The 17,065-nt window shown below is 43.2% G+C and overlaps 1 protein-coding gene across 1 annotated transcript in view; it reads left to right on the top strand.

The window, feature by feature from the left end:
- DCAF1 (DDB1 and CUL4 associated factor 1) overlaps positions 1 to 14,113 on the top strand; it is a 47,937-nt gene extending 33,824 nt beyond the window's left edge. Inside the window, exons 23-24 of the mRNA XM_059480061.1 lie at positions 9,488 to 9,743; positions 13,187 to 14,113. Coding sequence (XP_059336044.1) covers positions 9,488 to 9,743; positions 13,187 to 13,245 — 315 coding nt within the window. The 3' untranslated portion in view covers positions 13,246 to 14,113. The remainder of the gene's footprint in view (positions 1 to 9,487; positions 9,744 to 13,186) is intronic.
- The last annotated feature ends 2,952 nt before the right edge of the window (positions 14,114 to 17,065 follow it).

The following is a 17,065-nucleotide window of genomic DNA, read 5'->3' as shown; positions in this document are numbered from 1 at the left end:
ATGAAGAGGGAGGAAACATTATTGCTCTCTCCTTCCTTTCTGCATCCTAGCCATCCAGTGCTTGCCCTGGGCAATATTTACTATTTCTATCTCCACTTCCATTGTTTTTGTTCACTTTCACTATATTTTAATATTCATATTTTCTTCATTAGATCTCCAAGAATAGTTTGTAGCAGAAATAGCTCTTGCATTGCACAATGATTAACTAGGAGCTGTCAGGGCACTGCTTTGCAAAATGACTGGTAAGTGTTGACTTAAGGGAGATTTGTGTTTGTGCAAGGCAGTCAATGGTTCCAGGCTGTAACACCAGGTACCCAGCAGAGATAAGGGATCTGCCATCTATCAGATGTGACTGGGGACACTTTCTGTCTTACAAATAGAGGTGACCCCAGGCAGAATCTAAGTGTGCTAAAAGCTTTCCTGTGAAGCTGATGGAGTGTTCAAACAAGGCTGCTCCTGGATTGATTTGCAAGCTAAGAGTGATTAGTTGGTATTGCATAACTGCTGCTTTTTATTTCTCTGTTTCTGGGGTCTGTACATGTTCCTTAGACAGCAAGTTTTAGGGATTGTTACAACCAAGTTTCTTTAGTAGGAGAGATTTGGTTTTAATATAAGCAACACTTATGAACTCAAATTCAATTCAATGTACAATCTCGCCAAAGATAAACTAAGCCCCTTGCTCTTCATCCCACAGATGTTCTGTGCTTTTTCTTCAGGTTTTTTTTTTGTCTTAGGTTTAAGAAATAGAGGTTTTGTCTCTGTAGAAACATCCAGCATTGAGCTAGAATGAATAGAGGTTTTCCTGAATAAAGACAGAATCTCTTTGGTACACTTGTCTGTTGAGAGGTTCCCTGTTGGAAGGATTTTTGTTTGTGTGCATATCCATATCCTCACACATATGTGTTTAGTATTTGCCTAGTTAGTTTCTGTGATTTAGCTTTTGAAGAATTTGGTATAACATTTCAAAGTTGTTGGAACTTCTCACAGATAATTTAAAATCCTCTAAAAGAGGATGCTTTCTTGATCTTTGATGAAAGTGGTGGTGGGGGGAAATGCATATGAATCAACCTTTTTAGTCAAGGTTTGTGAAGGAGAAACGAGTCTGTTTGACCCCTACTTCTTCACACCTTGACTTGATGTATATTTGGGTTTTTATATCTAACCTACATGGGTCCATGAATACCTTTTTTGGCCTGTACAGAAGATAAAAAATGATGAATACTCAGTACAGAAAATACAAAATAATGAGTACTCAAATGCAAGGGTGGCTTACAGGCAAACCTTGCTCAAAAGTCATGTGTTGCACAATGAAATGGCTTTAAAATTTGTGCTAAGAGATAAGAACTATAAAGAAAAATATCTGCCTTTTTTTTTTTACCTTAAATTTTGATTCCTCACAATGTCAGTTCTGACAAATGTCAGCTGATGGCTCCATGACAGCTTTTTCAGAAAACAAAGAGTGAGAGTCTGTAAAATGAATCTAGCAGAAATGTTTGGTCTACAGATATCTTTCAGTTCCTTCTGTAATTTAAGAAACAAAACGTCTATGTTATTCCTCCTATCTCAATCTAACCTTGTAAGATCAACTGATCTGCTACACAAATTGCCCTCAAATTAAATGCTGGGGCTGATTCAGTGGCTTGAGCATGGGACTGCTGCAGTGAATGTTTGTGGGTTTGTTTGCAATGCTTGAGGACAGCACCATGGTGGCCTGGTTCCTCCCTGCTGCTGTAGCAGCCTGTCCAGTGAGATCCCTGGGAGGCTGTGTTTGCCTAGGAGTGGCCAGAGCTGTCAAGCCTTGTTAAACAGAACAAATGCCAGTAAATGGTGATGCTCTGTGCTCTGTACTTACTGTGCACTGAGGCAAAGTGAGGAGGGTGTAGCATGCTTAACAAGAGTCTGTTTGCAAGCTCTTTGGTTGGGTGGTTTACTCCAAAAATACCAGTGTTCCTGCCTTGAACTTCCACGAGTTTTGTGAATTATTTCACTGCAGGATGAGTATCCAAATGTGTCCATCAATAACCAGCAGTCTTACTCATAAGTATTTGCAAAACTGTGTTCAGCATTCAGGGAAATAGGTAAGGGTTTCCTGTTTTTCAGTCTGGCTATGAGATCTTCCTCTCTTTCCTCCTGTATTTGCCACTGTTCTGATATGCTCCTTCAGTTAGATTGTGAAGATATGTTGGGTGTCTGAGCTACTGGTACAGATCTCGGACCATCTTGTAGTTGTTAGCTTGCTTTATTCTTACTTATTTCTCTTTCTTGGCTGACTAGTATCCCCTGTTTCCCTGGTTAATCTGCTGTCTTCTGTAGTGAGGCAGATGAGGAATTTCAGAGGAAATGGCACATGGCAGCTGCCATGGGCTAGAAAAAGAGACTTCAGAAATATTACGTGCTCAGAAAAGCTGAAATCAAGGGAGAGTAGACTCAAAACTGTGAAACTGAAGTCTGGATGAGGTGATCTGAGTGGGTTTTAGGATTTTCAGGTTTAGGATTTTCATTTTTACTTCCCTATTTTAGCTTTGCTTTCCATATTACTTGCTTAAGGCCTGTTTTTCTCTCTGTGGTACATGTGGGTGATGTTGCATCTCTAAGGCCCTAGTAGTGTCCTCAGTTATTGTCATGTTCAGAGAGATTTATGGCTTCAGTAGCACATTGCTTCACCTAGCTGTCCCTGTCCTATAAAGTGTTCTACTTCTTTTGCCAGACCTGAAGAACTGTTAATTATCCTGCAGTGCTTCTGGCCTATCCAAATGGTGGATGGTAGGTGTGTAATTTGTCTTTTTGCATTGGTTTAGAAAATTCCAGGTGATGGGAAATAAGCTTTGTTGATAAGGCAATAACGACTCAAAAGACAATCACTATTCTAACATATGGTTTAGCCAGGGTGGAGAATGTTTTCCTCAGCTTTCTATGTCTTTCTGTGTCTATGTGATCCCAGTTTCCACTTTTATCTTAGGATTCTCCCCCTGTGTACCTGCAACAGTAATTGCAACAGCAATTCCACTGTACCTTATTGCTGTTATTTGATTTAGTTGGTTTGTTTTTTTCATGTGAATACTTACTTGCTGGGGAAAGACCCCCCCGCCCCAAACCTTAATCCATATTGGCATATTTGGGAATATTTGGGAATCATCAGACCATGGTGGTGCTTTGCCACTATAAGCTGACCAGAATGATTTTTGTCACCAGGGACCCTAAAGTAAGGGTTTGTTTTAGGAGCTGTTCCTGTAATATTTGAAGGTACAGTTTGATTTCAGATCTTACTCAGGAATAAAATGGTTTACAGAATAATAGCTGTGAATGGGTGTTTCCAGACAAATGTCTTAAATGATAATAAATATGTGTCCATTGCACACCTTCATAGAAATCTTTGAGGTTAGTTGCAGTTGGGAAGGCTGAGTAAAGAGTGGTTTCTATCAAAGACCTTTTTATATAACAGACACATCTTTTGAGCAGGCATCCTCCAAAACTGATATTTAAAAGAACAGTGCCTGTACTCTTTACCACATTTTTAGATTGTAGCAAATAACTGTGACTACTTTAGACTATCCTATTGTTTCAGAATCTATTTTCAGTAGCTCTCAGGCAGTGCAAACAGAGGAATTTCTTGGAAAGAGATAAGTATTTGGAGTTTCCAGAAGGACAGATTTAGTATTATGGAGTAAAACAGCTTCAGCAGAGATAAAAACATATTCTGCCTGTTCAGTGACATAAATCAAAGATTTCCTTTCTCTTGCCTAACACATCTTTCTAGAATTCCCACAGTAGCTGAGATCCAAGTAAATAAAAGCTGCCTCAGCTGTCATGAGAATGTCAGTCAGAGGCTTGAGAAAATAAAGTAATAAAATCTTCTCCATAGAAAGGGAGTTCATTTACCTGCCAAATTCTTAAATTCCTTTATGCAATATTGTTCTGTGTCATGGAATGAAAGAAATTAATTTATTTTTGTAAGTGAGAGTGTGAGATCAGTGAGAGAAAGGAAAAGAGGCATATTGAGAAATTCTGCCCAGTTCTGTACTCCTTACATTACCTCTGGGCCCTGCAGCACAGACAATATAATAAGTCACCTTAGAACCTTTATCCCAAGCATTAAGGGAGTTACCAGCTGTGAAATGGTGGCTTGCACATGCCTCAGAGGGCAGGGGCTGGAGCCAGGTTGATTATCATCAGCTGCAGACAGTTAGATTGAAATGGAAACATTTCACAGGCAAAACCTGAGTTTGCTCAAAAGGGCCCCATCTGAACCTCTGATCCATGTGAACCCCATTCCCTTAAAGCTTTTGTTTGTCTGTATCATGGATAGTTTGTCATTCATCACAGGTAAGTAGTCATTGTTAGACAAGCTAAACCTACTTATCCAGACTAAGAGATTAACTGCTTTTTATTTCTTCACTCCATGTTTTGCCTCTGTGACATTCTGTACGCTGTGTGCTGTTTCCTGTTTTAAATCTGCATATACCCACCTGCATAGCAGCCTATGGTAAGATTCCTTGCTTGTTATATATGGGAACTTCTGCACCTTCCCAGGCTTCTACATTTTTAGCTCTGTGACTAATGGCTAAGAGGAAGTAGAAATTCTAACCCTGAAGTAGCCAAGAAGATAAAAGTAGGTGCAGCCCTGTAGCATGAAGGAGATGAATACTTGGAATTGATTACTGGTGGATAACAGGAGTTAGGGGTTTGCTAGCTGAGGGGGGGATGGACAGGTAATCCAGGAGATGAAAATCCTTACATGCTTCACCAGGGAGTCTGTTGGCCACATTTAAGCTTTTTCCACTACCCATTGTCTGGGAGTGTTAAGAAGTGGCTGGGGGGAGGGAATTGGATAGAAACTCTAAAGTGACTGAAATGCAGACATTGTCACTCCTGGGAATTGCATTGCAAAGGCCCAGGAAGTACCAACATGGTACTCAGCAAGCAGTACAATTGTCAGAAGATATGACAAGGGGATTGTGTGTGGAGAAAGATAAATTACTAGAACAAGGAGAAAGCTTGCTCATCTGGGTGAAACATTGTTCAATACACTTGTATTTGAACAATGATCATCTGTCCTTTTTTATGAAAGCAAAGCCCCTTCCCAAGCTTGGCAATAGGGAGTAATTAAAATAATACTGATAATCTGGAAGGGATCTGATTGCTGAAGTTAAAAGTTTGCTCTAGGAGAAACTTGGGGAAGGAGAGTGAAGTAAACAAGTAGGCTGTTTCTTGCAAAAATTCTTTACAAATAAATTAACCAAAATAATGGGACTATGGGAAACATGAATTTCTTTAGAAAGAAAACCAACCTAGATGAAATAAACAACTGCTAGAAGCAGATAGTACCAGCAGATAATTTGACTTGTCTAAAAGTAGCCAGAAGTGAATTAAATATGAGCTGAAACATTTGAAGTAGTGGGAAGAGCTTTGCTAACATTGATTAGTTGTTCTGCAGATTGCAAAAAGATAGGTGAAAATAAGAATAGTCAGAGTAATACCATCTAGCATGATTCAAACTGAGAAGTGCAATAAAGATTGTGTTTTCAGAGGGAGGAAGTGTTGCTGGAAAGCAGCTGGAGGTGAGAGGTGCTGATGGAAGGAGAGGAAGAAAAAGTCAATGAGGTGCGAGACAAACAGATGAAGCTTTTTGTAACAGCTGAAACCATGTAAAACAAGCAAAAAATCAGTGACCTGTGGATCTCAAAACTGAAACAAAATTTCAAACCCAAATATCAACAATTGAAAAAGACCTGTGGGATCTTCCTGTGGCAACTAAAGGCCAGCCTAATGTAAATTTGAGAGATGGTGTAATCTGCATTGGAGAAGTTTCAAATTCTGGTCATGTGGTCATAAACTTTAGGATTCAAGAAATGTGAGAAAACTCTAAGAAAAATGTCTTGAGAGAATTTGAAAGCAGGCTGGTGTACTTTTATATACTGCAGATCTGCAGTGCTGCAAGTCGTACTTCCTGGAAGCACTTTGTACATACACTCATTTAATGTTAGAATACATTACAGAAATATGTTAAAATCAAAAAGTTCAAGTTCTGCTTAGCTAATGTGTATTTTGCATCAGTTTGAATAAGTGAAATGCTGGAGTTTTCCTGAGCCTTTGATTGATTCTTGAGAGATGAACACCAGTATGTCAAGTATCAATAAGATTTGCCACCCAAAAAGGACAAATTTGTGAATTTTGTATGTGCAAGATGGTTGGTAAAGGGGAGTGGTAAGAAAGTTGATGATGATGATGATGAAAGCTTATGAAGTGCATGTCAACAATCCTCAAAGGACAATATGGCAGCAAACACATAGTGCTTGAACAAGTGCAAAGGGTATTTACTAAGCTCTGAAAGGGCTGTAAAAACTGGTAATATAAAAAAATTTGGTCAAGTAGCTGTTTTTTATTCCTGTGCAGCCACCCCAATGTCTGCCATTCAATTAGGGGGTGTTGTTTAGTTTTTTCCTTTGGGGATTATAAATGGTAAATTAATTGAACCAAATCTACTTGGTTTTCTGGAAGCAAACTGGTAGTAAAGTTACCAGTAATTTGCTTTGAGATGATCTTGAGATAGTTCTTTGCTGTGTAATCTGTAAGTTTGTGTCCAGGTTTTCTTGTACTATTACATCTCTGTAAATGTTTCCTACACAAACCTGGATATGGTTTGGAATAGCTGTCTTGTCTTTTCTTGTGGCATGGCACAAGGCTTTTTTTCTGTGCTCTTACTCAGAGTGTTTGAGTCCCTGGGGCAGGTGTGCCATTCTCTCTGTGTAGGGATCCCTTTACATGAGACAGTTGTGGTGTCTCGTGAGAATTCATCTTGAATCCTCATGAACAGCCTGGATATCACTTACATGTGTTGGTGTTAGACTGCACCTGGCACTCCCTCACCCCTTTCTCAGCTGTGTCCCAGGGGCTGGGTTTGGAGCAGAAGCTCTGGTGCTTTGTTGGGAGAGCTGAGCTGTCCCCAGGCTCTGCTTGGAGCTCTCTGCTCCAGCTGGGAATGCTGAGCTGGCCCTGCAGAGCTGCTGCTTGGCTTGCCTCAGAAACTGAGACAGAATTTATTTGCCTATGGCTTAGCAGAAGTGTCAGAGTGTCCAAGTGGTGTTTGGCTTCTTTAGAACGTGGCAAGGTCCAGGTTTCCTCCTCACTGATGAAGATGCTCCTCAAGCCCTGTGAGGTGTCACCCCTCCAGCTCTGTAAGGATGTCACTGCATGTGTCACACTCACGTGCACGGGTGCCTTCTTGGAGCATGAGTTACAACCTGTTTTACCAAGGACAGGTATAATTTTGATCTCATCTTACTGTTCTTCGTTGGTTTTTACATGAATGTGACCTGGCCCTAATCACCAACTTCAGATTAAGTAATTTAAATGGTAGAAGTGGAAGCATTTCATTTTTTCTGTCTGTATTTTCACAAAGTATTTTTTCTTCACTGGTTGATATAACCCTTCAAAGTTAATTTGCAGCTAAATATACAACCTTTCTCTGTAATTTGGTTCTTACTCTTGTGACCCAGAAGGGATTGTTAGCTCTATACAACTGTATTCAATTTCATCCTGTATTTGAAGGGTGACATTGGTATAAGGGCCTTGCCTTAAGCTTGAATTTGAATGTTGATGAAACAGTAATTCAGTTTCCAATAATTGTTATTTATGAAACATAATCAGATTTAGTAGTTTTGACATTTTGAATTCTTGTGAACTAGATATTTAGGAAAAAATACTCTCAGAAATTCAAGATGTGTAGAAACACAGAGGGGACCTAACTCATTTCAGAATCCTTCAAGTTTTACCTACATGGACTCTAAATGGATCTTGGAGACAACATACTTGTTTTTCTTAATATCTACAGGTATGTCTCTGTCTCCAGAGACTGAGAAACTTGGTTTAATATCTCCAAGATTTTTTTAATAAATTGGTATTTCTTTTCTGCTTCAGAGTTGTTTGGACACTGGAAAAGGAAGATAAACTCTCCTGCCTTTTCAGTTTTTAATCAGCTTTTCAATTCTGAATAGAGTAATAAAATTTAAGACATTGGTCTCTGTGCAGATACTGCATAGAACAAAAAGAAATACAAATTATTAATGCAAAGCTTTTATACTCAATTCAGTGTGTGTTATGGGAAATTATACCCAGTATGGCACTGCATAAAACTGAACTGCAAGTAAGATGTTTCCTCTCCCAGTATGTATACAATTAAGTCTGTTTATCTGAGGACTCATTAACTCAAAGTGAAGTTGTAATTTCTTAAAATAAGCACAGACTTCAAAAGAGGTTGGTTTTAATTTTATATTTAATATAAACTCTTTCATAAAGGAAACTGTATGTAGCAAACCATTGCTGTTGTGCTGTAATCTGCATTTAAGAACATGGCACTTCTGGTCAGCAGTGAAGACTTGGCTGCCTTTTGCAAGTGAAGAAACAATACAATTTACTTTTGCCCGTGACAGATGTTGGATTTGTGTGGGTGTGGTGGTTTTTTATAGCACTGACTGAAGCAAAAGTAGGTTGGGGAGATGACAGTAGAGGACTTTCCTCTGTCCCTTTGGATCTGAAAATGCAGCAGTCTAAACAGTGGGAGTGTGGTGAGCTTGAGGACCAAAGGAACCCTTGAAGTGGGTTGTTAGATATCGATCTTAATTGCTTCCTAATTTTCAAAATGTGTCACCTCCCAAAACAAAGGGACAATTAGGACTGAATGAGCTGAGAACATTCTGTTAGAGAAACAGGCTGTGGCTGAGGAGAGGTGCAGGTGGATTGAAGCTTTTCTTTCAGCCCTGGAACACTCTGGAGCTTGGCTTGTGATGGCAGTTTGTCTGGGAGAAGGGTGGAACTGTTACAGCTCCTTCCCACTCAGTCTCATCCACTACACACAGATTTCTGGATTTTGCCTGTACAATGAGGAATTCAGTTGCTTTACTGAAGGCAAATTCTGATTTGATAAAGATCTTGATTCACAGGTAAATACCAAAGATGTGGCTCCTGAGCTGCCTTGAACAGTTCTGTCATCTGAAGCTGAGTGATTCAGGGACTGGCTTAGGCTAAAAGTATTTTTCCTACATTTTATACCTCATCTAAATGGCAGTGACAGAGACTGATGGTGCATGTGGTTTGGTGTCAAATGCAGCATTTGGTCCTGCTGAAACTTAAAGCAGTTTGCACAAGACAAGCAACAAAGCCATGGATTAACAGGTCTTACTGCATGTCCTTCTCAAGGGTGCATTGTGGTGCCATGTGTTGGTGGCCAGTCCTGGAGAGGAGGTTGAGCCAATGGTACCTGTTTGCACCAGCATTTTGCAGTTGAGATTTTTGCAGGCCTGCAGGTGATCTGGCATGTGGTATTCTGAAGCTTTGGAGAGAGTGCTTATATGGGTGATGGGAGAGTGTTTATAATGTCTAATGGCTGGATGTGGGGAGAAGTGAAAACTATAGGTTTTCTTTAGTTCCTGTTATTCCATTTTACATTTATCTTAATGTCTGCAATGGACTATTTTTGCTGTCTTTATAGGAGGAAGAGGAGCAAGAAGAAGAAGATGATGATGAAGATGATGATGACACAGATGACCTTGATGAGCTAGATACAGACCAGCTGCTGGAGGCTGAGCTGGAGGAGGATGAGAACAATGAGAATGCTGGTGAGGATGGAGAAAATGACTTTTCTCCCTCCGATGATGAGGAGATTGCCAACCTCCTGGAAGAGGGAGATGAGGGAGAAGATGAAGATTCTGATGCTGATGAGGAAGTTGAGCTGATTCTTGGAGATAGTAAGTGTGTGGCCGCCTTGGTGACCTTGTCCACTGCTTAAGGTCCTGACAAAGAGGTAACATCTAAATTCCCCCTGAAATGACTTAACTGACTTGTCCCTGGCTGGTATGAGTGACAGGCCATCATCACCTTGTTCACCTGGGGCATCTCTTAGTAATCTGCTGATAAAAACAGCTGTTCTGTGAGAGACCAACTGTGCATTCTGGGAAAGGAGGTATCTGCTTTCTTCAGGTGCTCCCAGGTGTGTGTATGTGTGAGAACTCTGTGTGAAGAAGCTTGGTATGATTGCTTGCCTATCCTGCCCTTCAAGGGGACACAGGTTTAACTCTTACCTCACCTGTCCTCTGTGCCTCTTGTGAGCCTGTAAGGACAGAGAAGCACTTTTGATCCTTGGTGCTGTTCTTTCTCTTTTGAAATTACCTAAAGTGCAAAGCCAACATGGCATTTCTGACTTCACTTCCTTTATTAGACTGTTCTGAAGCTAACAAAACTTTTGGGATACAATTTAAATAGTTCTCTTTTTTGGGCATTCTGCAAATACAGTGATTTGAAAATACAAAGTGTGTGTGTATGTATGTGTGCATAGAAAGGTCTGAACTTCTAATGTAGCAATAAAGTTTGGAAGAATGCTTCACAAGAAAGGTGAGTAGGATAGCATGAGGCTTGGGATTTGTGACATCAGATTCTTTTCCCTCTTTTGCAGCACATTTTTTGAGTATGTGCAACCAAACCACTTAGTTATTTTTAATTTTCAAGCTGTAAAAATGGACATAATATTGTTACCTTAAGTTAAAAGGTTGGTAAGGGTGAGTAATGACAGTGTGCAAGGTGTTTGAAGTCCTGCAGTGATAGATGGATTCCCATCTCAGCTCTCCCATCACTGTTCCCTGGCAGTGAGCTGGAGGATGAAGCATGCCAGGCCCCTCTGGGGCAGTGATGTGGCTGGCAGGCTCATCCATGTCTTCTGTGGCAATGTAGCTCAGTCATTTTTAAGGACATGGCCACACGAGGTTGCCAGAGTTATTCTGTGGGGTCACTCTGCTGTTCTCTAGAAGGAAATAGGTTTATACTGTAGGGCCATATAAGATATTTGCACAGCTCAGTTATTAATGGCATCTTGCAGTGCAACATTTTGGGGTTACAGGGAACCTCTGTCCTAGTAGTGGACAGGATCTTTGTGACACAACTCCACTTGTTTTTCCTCAGGGAATGCAGAGCCAAAAGCTCTTCAGAGAGCACCTGGTGTGCTGTACCTTCAATTGTCCAAGGGGCAGCCTGGCCAGGATGTTCAGGCCATCTCAATAACTCTTCCTGGAACAAACCAGGGGCTACTTGACAGAAATTTCAGGCGTGCTCTGCAGAGCACTGTTATGAAGTGGCCACATCTGTACCTCATTTATAGATAGAGCTACTTGAGCAGACCTTGGATCTGTATGGCTGTGGAGCTGCAGCCAGCCCATCCTGTGGCTGTTGGGTTGCTTAGCAGCAATTTCAGGAACTCAGAGCAGGAAGTGCTGCTCTGCCAGGCTGGCCCTTGATGGGTTTGATGAGTGGGGTTCTGTGGCAGCTTTTCTGTGACTTAATCTGACTTCTTTTTGTTTCCCACCCAGAAAAGAGCAATTAAATTTTTCTTTTGCTTATGCTTGTTCCAGAATTAAAAGTTGGAATGGCACTGCCAGTGTAGAGAGTACTGGCATGGGGTGCATTTAGAGTGTTCCCTGCTGCAGATTCTTGCTGTATTGTGAGTGAACCTCCATAACATAGAGTGAGTGTTGTCAAAGCAAAATAATTCAGAGAGCAATTGAAATAGAGGAGTGAGTAGCATTGATCTCTTGTGCTTTAGAAGAGGTTCTAATTCCTTTTTTAAAATAATCCATGGAGAACCTGAATTTGTTTTCCTCCCCTTTGTTACCACCTTGGGGACATTAGATCTGTTTGTCAAACCAGTTCATGCATTGTGCAGGACTTCGAAGAGCTTCTTCCTGGGCCAGGTGGGTGTAATTTTTGAAATGTGTATGTGATATAGGATGGGAGAAATATATAGAATTCTCACCAGCAGCCTGACTGAATTGATTCTGATTCCTCTTTTCTTCCATAATCCAAAATGGCAACTTCCAGGCAGGTCTGTGCAAACTAATTATACCAAGCAGTTAACTGCAGTCAGCTTTACTTACAGAGCTCAGAACTGGAAGGTTGTGTGGTGAACTGGGGAATAGTGAGGAGATCCTTTCTCAAAGCTTTCCTCTGAGTTAAAAAAAAAAACAAACCAGCAAACCCCCCCTAAAACTCCAACTTTTTCAGCTTTGCTTCTCAAAGGTTTCTGGATTTTTATCTTGCTTGTGCTTCTTTCCCTCTTGCTGTGTAAGTGTAGCTGCTGCAGCACTGGCTGGTGTTTTCTAACTCCCCAATGTGGCTGTGGCTGTTCTGGGAGCACTGATGACCCCTCAGCTTAGGCTCAGTCTGGTGGATGGTGAGATGGAGCATCCCTTGCTGATCACAGTGGAAAGGCAGCTGGCTGATCTTCAAGGAAGAGGGTTGGGGAAAAGCTTTGTGCCCTCTCTGCTTGCCTGTGATTTTTTTTCCCTAAGGATCTGACAAGGGGTGAACCTTCCAGAAGGTCTTTCTACCTTAACAGGCATTTAGAGATCCACCATTTCTGAGATGGCTAAGTGGAAGTCTTGGTGTCTTTTTTTTTTTCTTTTAAACTATTTTTAACACCCAGTTATCTGCTGCATCCAATGAATTCGCATAAGAAAAAGAGCCAACATCACCTCTAAGGTAAGGCAGGAGCCCTCTTGCTGCCAGAGCTGCTACCACTTCCCTCTTGCACAGCTGAGGAAAGAGAGATCTTGTGTTTCAAGATAAAAAGCAAGTGTGTGTGTGTGTGACTGCTTCTGGTAAATCCCTTTGTGTCTTCATTCTGTACCACAGTGAAGAAAATCAGGAAAAGCACAATTTGCAGGTCACATTTAGAGGGTGACCTGTAGTTAAATTCATTACAGAAACCTCTGAGTTACTAGAGGAAGGTTCTAACTGGGAGTGTGTGGATTGCTTCCACCTTTGGGGTCCAGCTCACTCCATAAGGAATTACCTGGTGCACATCATACAGGGGCTAGGCTGGTGGAGCTGTCCAGCTTGAGGAACGACTGCCACATCTGTCCAGCCCCTGGTGTGAAGAGCTGTTGCCCTTTTTTGTGCACAGGAAGTTGTGCAGGCAGCTCTGCTGGTGTCCTCCCTACCTTGTTGGGGAAAAACCTGCCAGCTCATAGGAACTGCACTTGCTAAAGCTGCTCTTCTTGAGCCTCTGTTGTAAGCAGGGAAGGAAGGCTCTGGTGCAGATTTCCTGGCTGCATTTGAGCACTTTGGAGCACTGATGGTGCAGGGCAGGGGTGACCATCTCCCATGTCACAAACCCAGCATAACCCACGTGTCTCCTTTGCAGCTGACAGCTCCGATAACTCAGACCTGGAGGACGACATTATCCTGTCCCTGAACGAGTGAGCAGCGGCTGGGGCGGGGTGTGGGCAGGAGGAGATGCTCCCTTCCCACAGGAGAGACCAGAGACCAAATTGGAAAGCGACTGAGCACCCCAGCCCTGCTTTTCTGGAGAGCCTGGGGATCTCCTGCCGATCCGCTCTGTTGGTTTGAGTCGCTTCGAGGCTCGGGGCTAAGTCTCAATAAAGAGACCTGGGGCTAGGCCTCATTTCTCTCTGCCTTTTTTTTTTTTTTTTATTTTTCATTTTAGGCTGAGATGACTCTTCAAGGAAACTTCTGAAGATATTTCACAATATATTTTCTTTGTATAAAGTTCTTTCCTAAAGAACAGAAATAGTTTTATAAAAAAAAAAAAAAAAAAAAAAAGAAAAAAAGAAAAAAAGGCAAGCGTTCTAGTAAAGAGGGGAGACCTTTGTATTCCTGTAGTACCTTGTACCATGGGGTAGGTTTGGGGAGAAAAATTGTTTAAAATTAAAAGAAAATTTATGCAACTACTAAGTGAAATAAGAGGATCATGGTTTCTAATATCGTTGAGGAGTGAGAATATTTTTATTTTAAATATGATTTTATTTTTAAAAAAGAAGATCTACAGGTGTTATACCTGCTAATGCACCAGTGTGTTCAAGATGCTTTTGTCCTCCAGGGAAGAGCTCCTGGGGTGTTTGCCAATGTCAATTTGTGCTGTGGTACCAGCTATAGTGGGAGGCTGAAATCCTGGCTGGGCCTAGTCAGAGCCTGGTATTCCTGAAGACATGGGAATCTGGGATTGAAGTTTGAGCCCTTTTTCTCCCCTCTACCCTTTGTGGTTCAAGTTTTTTAATCTTTATTTTTTTCTTTGTGTTTTTTTTTCTTTTTTTTTTTTTTTTCCTCTTGCCCTCTGTGTGGAAACTGCAAATTGAAGGCCTTTTTCTTTAATGTAAAGTGTATTTATTAAAAAATTAAATACAAATCCTGTCTGTGTCTATGGCTGTGAATTGTAGCCATGCAAAAGCAGTGCTTCTTGTGCCTGCAGGGCTTGGCTGAGAGCAGTCAGGTGTAGCTGGAACCTCTCTGTAGTAAGGAAGGGCAAAGTAAACAAAAAGGGGATTTGGGAGTGCAGCATGGCCATAGCACAGCAGCTGTGGGTTCCAGTCTGATCCCTTGGGTGGCCTGACAGCCTGGAATTCTCAGTGGCATGCTCACCACACTGAGTGGGGGCTAGATGATGCCACTGCTGCTGGGCTGTTCTTGTGTGGGGAGGTGCTCTGGAGCATCCACTCTGCAGCTCAGGCAGGGAATTCCACATCTCCCAGGATGTGCCAGGAGCTGGGAGCAGCACCTGCTTCCTCCTGTGCTTTGGCATTGCCCAGGCTGCCCTGTGGCTGTCAGGGCACAGGGAAAATCAGGTTGGGGTGTGACAAGAGGCCCTGCCCTCAGAACAGGAGGCAGAACTGGCAGTGGAGTGTTTGAGTTCCCAGAGCAGCACCCACTGCCCAGCTCGGGCCTCTGCTCAGCTGCAGGGACATGGGCTCACTGCTTGCCTGGCCAAGGCCATGGCTGTGCTGTTTATTCCCATCCACTCACCTTTTAACCCTCTCTCTGTTTTGGCCACTTGCAGAATAGGGTTTAAGGCAGAACAGGGAACTGGAGACTTCTCACTCCTTGACACTAGAACCACTTTTCCACCAAGAACTGCTCATTTCAGCTAAGGCTCAAAGTCACTGCTTGAAGAGGAAGGATATCCTTTTGAACTGAAAGAAGGGATAGCTTTTTTCCCTCCAGCATTGCATCTACTTAATGCACTTACCCTGGGCTGCTTGTTAATAATTAAAAAGAAAGGTTCTGCTGCAACTTGTAATGGATAATTGTACCCTACACATTTGATAAAGATGAACAAGTGACTACTACAGCATTTAAGACCAGCAATTGGAGCAGCATTCTGATTAAATGAGGGGATTGAAAACTGGATCTGCCACCCAACAGCTGTGGAAGTAGCCTCTACCTTATCAGAAACCATCCCACTCAACTTCACCATAGAATATGTGCAGCTCAGGAGGAGGAAAAAATAAAGCATGTACTCAGCTACTACCCTCAGGGAGATGCAGTGCCAGATGTCCATCTCTTGTTCTGGCATTAAACCCCAGCTGTAATTGACTGCATCTGTGGCTGTTTCAGAGGCATTTGCCAGTTTTGTGAGACAGAACCAAAACACCTGGGCTGGAGCTCCTGTGTGTGCATTTGACTTGGAGCTGAGATGCTGTGAGTATATGAGCCTCCCTGCCCTCCCATACCTGCCCCAGCTGCACTGAACAGAGCCAAAGGAGTGGGTTTGGGCCTCACCCTGTGGGCCTGCAGGCCACCCCCCAAAACTGCTGAAGCAGCCTCCCCTGCCCCTGTCCTGGGCAGACCTGGCTCCTCTGAAGTTAAATACTCACCTGGGGAAGCTGCCTGCACTCCATGCCACTGCCTGAGTTCTGGGGCTCTCACCGAGCAGTTCTGGGGAACAGGTGACTGCACCAGCCTGGGTGCAAAGTGGAGTTCAGAACTGGGGACTAGCAGGGATTATTTTGTTTTTGTCAGGCCTTCATAATTCTGCAGCTGCTTGGGATGGGGAGAATTCTCAGCATTTGGAAAATCACCTGCCACCCTGGCATCATGATTTAATCTATTTAAAAGCATGTTGCTTGGAAAGAATCCTATAATCTTCTGGAATATGCACAGCACGTGGCTGATGTGCCATACAGTATTTCTTCTATGCAGCAGTCACAGACCCTGGCTTAGGGGATGGAAGGAGATTTAAATGTCCTGCCAGCTGGCTCAGACATGCTCCTACCTCTGCAGCAGAGGGGAGCAGGGAGGTGCTGTTTCCTCCCAGGGTGTGAGCAGACAGGCCCAGGACAGCCTGTGCCCTCCTGTCAGTGTGGTCCCCAGTGCACAGGACCCGAGTAGCTGCCTGGCCCAAGGGTGCCCTGCAGCACCCTTCCATGGAGCACAGCCTGGGGAATGCCCTGCCAGCACCGTGACAGAGAGCAGCACATCCCTGCAGGGCTGGGCTTCAAAAACCTCCCCCAGGCCAAGGCTGGCAGAGCAGGGTACAAACCTCACCAAGTGGAGCTGAGGGAAATCACTGAGGCTCCTCAGCGCTGCTCAGAGCACCTCCAGGGCTCTCAGCCCTGTCTCAGTAAGAAGGACAGCCAGCAACTGCTGTTCAAGAGGCCTTGTAAGACAGAATGTTTGCTGAATGGGTGCTTAAAGATGGGGCACCTCAGGCTAAGCAGGAACACTCTCAGACCAGCCCATCCACCACCTCACACCCTGTGCCCCCTTTGAGCTTCAGATCACCCCGAGGAGCCAGACACCATTACCCTGCCATGATCACCCTGCTGCCCCCCTGCACTGAGCTGAAAGGCTCCACCCTCCCAAACCCAACCCCCAGCACTGCCTTACCCAGCCCCTTCCAGCATCACTGAGGGGCCCAGGCCTCCCACCCCTGCACCTTCTCCCAGCACTGCTGCCCAGCCCAGTGCAGGGCCCAAGTCTTTGATGCTGCAAGATCCAGATGCTGAGTTACTTTGCTGTAACTGCCAACCCTTCTCCAGGCCTGTTTCTCTTGGAATCAGCCTGGATGCATCTGTGAAGGGAAGGGATGGTGGACACAGGTCCAGGATGGGGCCTTTGGCCTTGGCACAGGCTGTTAAAGCCGTGGTGTGGCTCCCTTGCCTGCTGGGGAGCAGGGAAGGCTCAGGTCATCGTGTCACATTGATGCTGCTGCTTCTCTCCCAGGTGTTTTTTCCATAGCTTTCCAACTTCTCATTTACAACTATTAATTTTGGTAGGAGAGAGATTG

Source organism: Ammospiza nelsoni, chromosome 11 (assembly GCF_027579445.1).
Source record: "Ammospiza nelsoni isolate bAmmNel1 chromosome 11, bAmmNel1.pri, whole genome shotgun sequence".
Classification (NCBI taxonomy): domain Eukaryota; kingdom Metazoa; phylum Chordata; class Aves; order Passeriformes; family Passerellidae; genus Ammospiza; species Ammospiza nelsoni.
Note: the sequence above shows the minus strand (reverse complement) of the source record. Positions and strands in the feature narration are given on the sequence as shown.